This window comes from Nerophis lumbriciformis, linkage group LG15, assembly GCF_033978685.3.
Source record: "Nerophis lumbriciformis linkage group LG15, RoL_Nlum_v2.1, whole genome shotgun sequence".
NCBI lineage: Eukaryota > Metazoa > Chordata > Actinopteri > Syngnathiformes > Syngnathidae > Nerophis > Nerophis lumbriciformis.
The window spans coordinates 19560001-19570000 of record NC_084562.2 but is presented as its reverse complement, the minus strand read 5'-3'; the positions used below and the strand labels follow the sequence as shown (position 1 = coordinate 19570000).

The 10000-nt window shown below is 38.4% G+C and overlaps 1 protein-coding gene across 1 annotated transcript in view; it reads right to left on the bottom strand.

The window, feature by feature from the left end:
* Window positions 1–10000, bottom strand: part of ca7 (carbonic anhydrase VII) — a 26153-nt gene that overhangs the window by 7176 nt on the left and 8977 nt on the right. The window contains exons 3-6 of the mRNA XM_061975353.1: window positions 6561–6679; window positions 6377–6472; window positions 3727–3789; window positions 3505–3660 (exon numbers count right to left, since the gene is read on the bottom strand). Of these exons, the coding sequence (XP_061831337.1) occupies window positions 3505–3660; window positions 3727–3789; window positions 6377–6472; window positions 6561–6679 (434 nt within the window). The remainder of the gene's footprint in view (window positions 1–3504; window positions 3661–3726; window positions 3790–6376; window positions 6473–6560; window positions 6680–10000) is intronic.

Genomic DNA, 10000 nt, shown 5'->3' with positions numbered 1-10000 from the left:
TCGCTGCTCCTTGGCGAGGCGCGACACACTGCCAGTCCGTCATCACGGTAAATACCAAGGTTCAGATTGAGGCTAGCGAGCTGGGAGAGGAGGAAACTCCCAACGAGTTCACACGTTTCTGCTCCGTCAAAACTTCCCATAGTGACGTCAAATGTTGCATTGTTCTTTTTTTGCCATGGTGTACTGTTGTGGATGAGAATGGAGTTTTTTGCGTGGATGATGATGTTTCTTTCGTTGCCTGTGATTGAGTCGTAGTGGAAAATAAAAGGATCGCGGCTGAACTGGACATTGAGGACAGGGTGGACGCCACAGCCAACAAGGAAGCCTTCATCACATTGAAGGACCACAAACCCAACTTCGCAAATAACCCAACATGCCGACTAATAAACCCAACTAAATCTGAAATAGGAAAAATCAGCAAAATAATCCTGGACAGAGTCAACACAAAAATCAAGGACAAAACACCACTCAACCAATGGAGAAATACAGCAGCAGTAATCAAATGGTTCAACAACATCCAAGACAAACAACAGCACAACTTTATCTCCTTTGATATCGAAGAATTTTACCCTTCCATCACGCAAGACCTACTGACTCAAGCACTAGACTTCGCCTCAGACTACGACTCAATCACAGGCAACGAAAGAAACATCAACCCCCCCTCATGAAACAGGCCTGTAGAGATGAAATAGTCTTGTGATTTTTTTCCCACACATACATATATGTATATATATATATATATATATATATATATATATATATATATATATATATATATATATATATATATATACACACACACACACACGTGTGTATATGTATATAAAAACATATACATATACATACATACATACATACATATATATACATATATCAGAAAAGAAAAATGGCGAGTTCAATGTTATTAAATCGGAGCTGCGCTCAGTGACCTGGAATCAAACACTGGAAAGCTCCAAGTGATGCCTACTGTACATACAGTACTACACTGCAAATTAAAGTGGACTAAAAAAAAATCTTATTTGACACCATTTCAGTTATTTTTGCAAAACAAATACTACATCCAGACACAATAGTATTGTAATTTGAAAACTACTATATTAATATATCATACAGTAATGGTGGGTAGTAAAGTGCTATATTTACTCAGTTACATTTATTTGAAGGGGACCTTTTCTTACCTATTGGTACCTTTTTTTTGTGTTTTTGGGATCTGCATAAGTCCTGAAAATGTGAAATCAAACTATGGAGGCATAGTGGGGATATTATTAAAACAATTTTGCTTTCTTCATACATCCTCCAAACGAGCAGTTTGGAATTTGGCCAATTTTTTGACGTTTTTGCCATTTCAATGCAACATACTTTTAACTTCTACTTTAGTATTTTTGTGAAGAAGAAACGCTACTTTTACTATGTTAGGTAGAATATAATTCCGATCGCTGCATTTGTTTACATCATCATCATATTGAATTATATTCTAGTAATTACTGCTTGCAAAGACCTATTCATTTGGCTCGGGAGAGACTTCTTCCAGCGGGCAGCGTCACATGACTCTCTTTCACCAATCAAACTCAGACTACACACTGTAAAAAGTGACATGACGTCGGACGAGGCAACTCCTCAATGTTTACTTACAAACTATGAAAAACAACATTATATAATGCGCTGTCATCTGTGTCAGGAAACATTTTCACATTTTAGCCTGCAAGAATTTCACTTTCAACTCAAGAAGACATGTGGTAAGTTGAAGATATGTTTTTATGTCTTAGCTGTGCATACTTATTTTATCCCAGTGGCCGCATGGAGGAAAATCTATTCCCAGGTGGGCCGGACTGGTAAAATCACGGCATGATAACTTAAAAATAAAGACAACTTCAAAATGGTTTCGTTTGGCCAAAAATAGAACAAGCATATTCTGAAAATGTACACGACACATAATCCTCTTGGCAAAACACTTCAAGTTAGTGGAAAACTCTGACGAAAAAAAAAACGGTGCCGTTTCCAAAACACCATGAACGTATACTATGTCTCGGTGTTTTTATAAAGCCATTCAAATTTAAGCACTTCCTGTTCAGCGTTATCATGTTGGCGGTTCATTAAAGACGTGTTTGGAAAAGCAACCGAGTGTTTCCTCAAACCGCCACATTGGTGACATCCACAACTGCCACAACACATTCATTCATATGTTACAATTATAATATAATCAAAACAATTATCAAAATGACACTATAATAGCCGAATTAAAGGTAACATGACTACAAACGGAACCGATGTGAACACGGTAGATTTAATCATAAAATAAAATAGAACAAACAACAAATGTAGAAACGCACATTTTTACAATGGAGTTCAGGGTGCCCATTGTGCTGTCAAACTGCAAGCGCTGCATGGAAATCGAACTTCAAAGATGATAGTCATGTTGTGTTAGAATAATTGTTTCTAAATTATCACAAAAACGTTGTATTACATTGAGTTCCTGACAAGACGACAAAAGGCTGTCTTTGGAACCTACCAAGAGTAAGACTCGTATAACTCCACTGTGTGTGTGTGTGTGTGTGTGTGTGTGTGTGTGTGTGTGTGTGTGTGTGTGTGGGGGGGGGGGGGGGGGGGGGTCGCAAGATGAATGTGTTCCTGTGTTCTTTCATGTATGGTAATCAACAGAAGGATGTTGTTCTGGCCCAAGGACTTCAGAGCGAAGAGAAGACAGGATCTGCCCAATTTCCAGACAAACTCTTTTTGAAGTATTTTACGAACTCTCTTTGAACTATTTTATGGAACTCTTTTTGAACTATTTTACCACCTCTTCTTTTGAACTATTCTGTAACCAAAGCCAACGCTGTTTACGACCCACTTCCTCTGGAAGTGGAAGCGGTGGTCAGGTGGTCGGAGAAAGTCAAATAAAGAAGGAGGAGTGCAATCTTTTGGCAGAGCGTGCTGGAGATTGTAGAAGGATACAATGTCCGGGCGACTCTCCTTAATATATTGAGTCCAAATTGAATTCTGTCTCTGTTTAATTCTTTGCCTCTTGTCTTGTTTAATACATGTCATCAGTGTTTGAACCTGACATGTTGACTTTGCATTTTACTGTTTCGTTATTTGTATCTGTTGAGTTGATCATTTACAATAAAAAAGGTATTGTGCGTTGCAACAGCATTAGTTTGTTGCCAGCCACAATAGACGCTGATTGGAGTAGCGGTAGCCAATCCAGAGGGCGCTTACGTCATCTTTAAACAGTGTCATGTGTGACGTGGGTTACACTTGAATTGCTATTGCGACATCCAGTGGACACATTTAAAACAGCAGTTTTTTTTCAGTAAAACAATTGCAGCTCATGTTATACTTCAATTTATTTTGCGGGCCGTGGGCCGGGGTAAACCTGTCCGGGGGCCGTATCCGTACGTTTGAAGTAACAGTACTCGTACTTGAGTGTAATTTTCGGCAAACTCTACCCGCCTCAGGTTGCATGTCCTAATTGTATGTTGTGCAAGTCGAAAAAAGAACACTCACCTGTTTTTCCGACACAGTGATTGGCTCCTTCAGGACAATCCAGATGACACTCTCGTGAAGCGGGGGCGTGGTCAGTGATCCCAGGTATGTCCAGTAGTGGAGGCTGCTGGGTAGGAGGCACTTTGGGTTGAAACTTTTGAAATCCATGACAGTCCCCTATGGCGACGACACAAGAAGCAGGTAGCAACACATGCATTGCGCAACATGGAAGATGCTACTCACCTTAAACTTGACCATGTAGAGTGCGTCTGTTATCGTGTGGAGCCATCGGTGTTCATCCCCGGTCTGATGCAAGAAGAAAAGTCATCTTAAATTACAGTTCATGATTGTTAAAGGGGAACTGCCCTTTTTTTAATTTTGCATTCTAACATGTAAAAATCGGGTCGTTCTCGGTGGCTAGCAATGCAGCTAATTGGAGCAATCAATTTGAGGTTATCGAGTTTGACTGGTCAGATCTAGTCTTAGACTTTAATTGGTCAGATCTAGTATTAGACTTTGGTTGGTCAGATCTAGTCTTAGACTTTGGTTGGTCAGATCTAGTCATAGACTTTGATCGGTCAGGTCTAGTCTTAGACTTTGACTGGCCAGATCTACCCTTAGACTTTGATCGGTCAGATGTAGTCTTAGACTTTGATTGGTCAGATCTAATATTAGACTTTGGTTGGTCAGATCTAGTCTTGGACTTTGATTGGTCAGATCTAATATTAGACTTTGGTTGGTCAGATCTAGTCTTAGACTTTGATCGGTCAGATCTAGTCTTAGACTTTGATTGGTCAGATCTACCCTTAGACTATGATTGGTCAGATCTAGTCTTAGACTTTGATTGGTCAGATGTAGTCTTGGACTTAGATTGGTCATATCTAGTATTTGGCTTAGATTGGTGAGATCTAGTCTTAGACTTAAAATTGGTCATATCTAGTTTTAGGCTTAGATTAGTGAGATCTAGTCTTAGACTTTGATTGGTCAGATCTAGTCTTATATTTTGATTGGTCAGATATAGACTTAGGCTTTGATTGGTCAGATCTAGTATTAGACTTTGATTGGTGAGATCTAGTCTTAGACTTAGATTGTTCATATCTAGTCTTACCCTTAGATTAGTCAGATGTAGTCTTAAACTTTGATTGGTCAGATCTAGTCTTATATTTTGATTGGTCAGATATAGACTTAGGCTTTGATTTGTCAGATCTACCCTTAGACTTTGATTGGTCAGATCTAGTCTTAGACTTTGATTGGTCAGATGTAGTCTTGGACTTAGATTGGTCATATCTAGTATTTGGCTTAGATTGGTGAGATCTAGTCTTAGACTTAAAATTGGTCATATCTAGTTTTAGGCTTAGATTAGTGAGATCTAGTCTTAGACTTTGATTGGTCAGATCTAGTCTTATATTTTGATTGGTCAGATATAGACTTAGGCTTTGATTGGTCAGATCTAGTATTAGACTTTGATTGGTGAGATCTAGTCTTAGACTTAGATTGTTCATATCTAGTCTTACCCTTAGATTAGTCAGATGTAGTCTTAAACTTTGATTGGTCAGATCTAGTCTTATATTTTGATTGGTCAGATATAGACTTAGGCTTTGATTTGTCAGATCTACCCTTAGACTTTGATTGGTCAGATCTAGTCTTAGACTTTGATTGGTCAGATGTAGTCGTAGACTTAGATTGGTCATATCTAGTATTTGGCTTAGATTGGTGAGATCTAGTCTTAGACTTAAAATTGGTCATATCTAGTTTTAGACTTAGATTAGTGAGATCTAGTCTTAGACTTTGATTGGTCAGATCTAGTCTTATATTTTGATTGGTCAGATATAGACTTAGGCTTTGATTGGTCAGATCTAGTATTAGACTTTGATTGGTGAGATCTAGTCTTAGACTTAGATTGTTCATATCTAGTCTTACGCTTAGATTAGTCAGATCTAGTCTTATATTTTGATTGGTCAGATCTAGTCTTAGGCTTAGATTGGTCAGATCTCGTCTTCGACTTAGATTGTTCAGATCTAGTCTTTGACTTAGATTGGTCAGATCTAGTCTTAGACTTAGATTGGTCAGATTTACCTCTGAATCACTTTAAAAATGCATTCAAAAATGCAAATTTAAATACTTAATTTACATTCCGTAACCTGTATAATATCCAAACTGTAGCGACATTGTTATTGTAAGAGCGAACACTGAGGAACTCTTTTTCTAGCGTAGTAACACATCGGCATGCTACTGTATTAGCCGTAAAAGCTAGCTACGGAAAGGGATAAGCTGGCTTCTACGACAATGCCCGAATTTTAATGCACAACACAATGCAATTTGTACTGACTGAAAAACATAAACAATCATATTACAGTATCTGTAATATGATTGTTATAATATAAAATAATAACAGGAAGTCCTTCATACCGACAGCCATCAGACTGCATAATGCATATGTTCCGTTTTGACTGTACTTGAATGTATAATAGACTGTATTTATATTATTCACATGTGAATAATGCTGTATAATAGACTGTATTTATATTATTCACATGTGAATATGGCCACTGGGCCGCACTGTGGACAACCCTGAAACTACAACTGACAGATTTTGATAGATTTTTGAGGTGCCGTGTGTAATGTTCTATATTTTCAATGGAACATATACAATTTTGGTGTTGTTTACTTGAGTCACATTGCAGTCTACACGTATCTCTTATGTGTGACTGCCATCTACTGATCACACTTATCATTTCACCATGTACCAAATAAAATAGCTTCGAGGTCGTTAAGCACAACCAAAATTATTCCGTACATTAGGCGCACCGGGTTATAAGGCGGGCTGTCGAGTTTTGAGAAAATGAAATCATTTTAAATGCGCCGTATAGTCCGAAAAATACGGTAATCCTACATCCAAAAAGATGCCCAGGACAGCAAGTCCATCTTCAGCCGCTGCTGCCTCCTCGAATGTGTTGTACTTCACTGCGTCCCAGTGAACCAAATGAAGCTGGATGGGGGGAAAAAGACAAATAGAATAAAAAACGTACTGACGGTTTTGTGGATTAAAACTTTGGTAATGCAAGTTAAACACTGACCTCTGACGCGTAGCTGTTCCCTGCCACAGTGTGCTCGGAGCCATCACAGCCTTTTCCTCCCCAGTGGAAGTGAAACTGTTTTAGTCTGTAAGGGTTTTCCAGAGGGCCTCCCTGGATCACTGCAGGAGGAAGGCGCATTGTAAAAAAAAAAATCACACACAAAAAAATTATTTCTTGGAAGAAGTTAAAGGAAAAATATTCTCAGCAGGTTCATATTTTTAGTCTAATAAAAACCATGAACCGCACAATCATTCAGTCAGCCATTTAGCGCGTATTGCACTCACCCTCGTGCAGAATAAACAATGAAATGCACAAGACACAGCCCCGAAGCCAAAGACGATCAAAATGGTCACCACACGGAACAGAAACCCCCCACCACTAACGGCCCCGTAAGTCTTTTGTTCAACAAGCGGCTGTGTAAATATTCCATGTTTCAATGTGCACAACTGCGGCTTATAGACTTGTGCTGCCAATATATGTACTAGTGTTGTCCCGATACCAATATTTTGGTACCGGTACCCAAAATATATTTTGATACTTTTCTAAATAAAGGGGACCACAAAAAATGGCATTATTGTCTTTATTTTAACAAAAAAATTTAAGGTACATTAAACATATGTTTCTTATTGCAAGATTGTCCTTTTAATAAAATAGTGAACATACTAGACGACTTGTCTTTTAGTAGTAAGTAAACAAACAAAGGTTTCTAATTTAGTCTGCTGACATATGAAGTAACGTATTGTGGGGGCACAAGACACAGCCCCGAAGCCAAAGATGATCAAAAGGGTCACCACACGGAACAGAAACCCCCCACCACTAACGGGCCCCGTAAGTCTTTTGTTCAACAAGCGGCTGTGTAAATATTCCATGTTTCAATGTGCACAACTGCGGCTTATAGACTTGTGCTGCCAATATATGTACTAGTGTTGTCCCGATACCAATATTTTGGTACCGGTACCAAAATATATTTTGATACTTTTCTAAATAAAGGGGACCACAAAAAATGCCATTATTGGCTTTATTTTATCAAAAAATCTTAAGGTACATTAAACATATGTTTCTTATTGCAAGTTGGTCCTTTTAATAAAATAGTGAACATACTAGACGACTTGTCTTTTAGTAGTAAGTAAACAAACAAAGGCTTCTAATTTAGTCTGCTGACATATGAAGTAACGTATTGTGGGGGCACAAGACACAGCCCCGAAGCCAAAGATGATCAAAATGGTCACCACACGGAACAGAAACCCCCCACCACTAACGGGCCCCGTAAGTCTTTTGTTCAACAAGCGGCTGTGTAAATATTCCATGTTTCAATGTGCACAACTGCGGCTTATAGACTTGTGCTGCCAATATATGTACTAGTGTTGTCCCGATACCAATATTTTGGTACCGGTACCCAAAATATATTTTGATACTTTTCTAAATAAAGGGGACCACAAAAAATGCCATTATTGGCTTTATTTTAACAAAAAAATCTTAAGGTACATTAAACATATGTTTCTTATTGCAAGTTTGTCCTTTTAATAAAATAGTGAACATACTAGACGACTTGTCTTTTAGTAGTAAGTAAACAAACAAAGGTTTCTAATTTAGTCTGCTGACATATGAAGTAACGTATTGTGGGGGCACAAGACATAGCCCCGAAGCCAAAGATGATCAAAATGGTCACCACACGGAACAGAAACCCCCCACCACTAACGGGCCCCGTAAGTCTTTTGTTCAACTGGTGAATGAACACAAGCGGCTGTGTAAATATTCCATGTTTCAATGTGCCCAACTGCGGCTTATAGACTTGTGCTGCCAATATATGTACTAGTGTTGTCCCGATACCAATATTTTGGTACCGGTACCCATTATATATTTTGATACTTTTCTAAATAAAGGGGACCACAAAAATGGCATTATTGGCTTTATTTTAACAAAAAATGTTAAGATACATTAAACATATGTTTCTTATTGCAGGTTTGTCCTTTTAATAAAATAGTGAACATACTAGACAACTTGTCTTTTAGTAGTAAGTAAACAAACAAAGGCTCCTATTGTAGTCTGCTGTAGGGATGTCCCGATCCAGGTTTTTGCACTTCCGATCCGATACCGATATTGTTTTTGCATTTCCGATCCGATACCGATACTGACCGATACCGATACTGACCTATCCGAGCATGTATTAAAGTTTAAAGTTATTTAGCCTACTTAGTTGTCAGAATCATGTTGAAAAGGGTTTTAGTACTCTTGATAACAACTAGCCAGCTGAATTAGGGGAGTTTGAATAATACACAATGGTTGGTAACAAGAAACTGACCTGTTTATTCAAGGATAAACACAAAATAGACAAAATTATACATGACAAACAGAAATGGCATCATTGAACTAGGGCTGGGCGATATGGCCTTTTTTTAATATAGCGATATTTTAAGGTCATATTGCGATACACAATATATATCTCGATATTTTGCCTTAGCCTTGAATGAACACTAGATGCATATAATCACAGCAGTATGATGATTCTATGTGTTTTGATTGATTGATTGAGACTTTTATTAGTAGGTTGCACAGTGAAGTACATATTCCGTACAATTGACCACTAAATGGTAACACCCCAATAAGTTTTTCAACGTGTTTAAGTCGGGGTCCACTTAAATTGATTCATGATACAGATATATACTATCAGATATATACTATCATCATAATACAGTCATCACACAAGATAATCACATTGAATTATTTACATTATTTATAATCCAGGGTGTGGAGGGGGGCGCCGATTGTAAGTGTCAAAAAGACAGCCAAAAGAGTTTGACATGAGAATAAATCTAAAGTTAAAATATAGGGTAGAAATGCACCCATTTGCAGGAAATGTAGTCTTGATTTTCAAAATTTTCTTTCAAGGCTTGCATGTCTACATTAAAACCTTCTTTTTCATACTGCATTAATATATGCTACTTTTAAACTTTCATGCAGAGAAGGAAATCACAACTAAAAAAATCACTAATCTTTTCATACGGTGTTGATGTGGACATTTTTGCCTCGGCATTTTGATGGTGTGGGCGTGTGGCACCGAATGGAGAGAAGCGTCTCGACAGACGTCACAATATTTGAACAATGATGACGAAAACTGTTGTCTCTGTCGTGTCCGTGTGTCGAAAATTGTTATGCGCTTATTTTTTTATTTGATTTTGTGCGTGGCATAGATTTGCTATGCGCAGAGGACGCTTAAACAGTGCGCAATTGCACAGGCGAGCACCTTAGAGGGAGCGTTGCTCGCACGGCTGCGCTAGCATCACAGCTAACGTTAGCCATGCTGCTACCTCTCTGCTCGGGGAGGACGTATACGTATGTGACGTATGACGTGACAGTATGTGACGTATGACGTGACAGTATGTGACGTGTGTAAGAAGGTGCACTTGCTGTCTGTGAGAGGGAGACACAGGAAAGAGTGA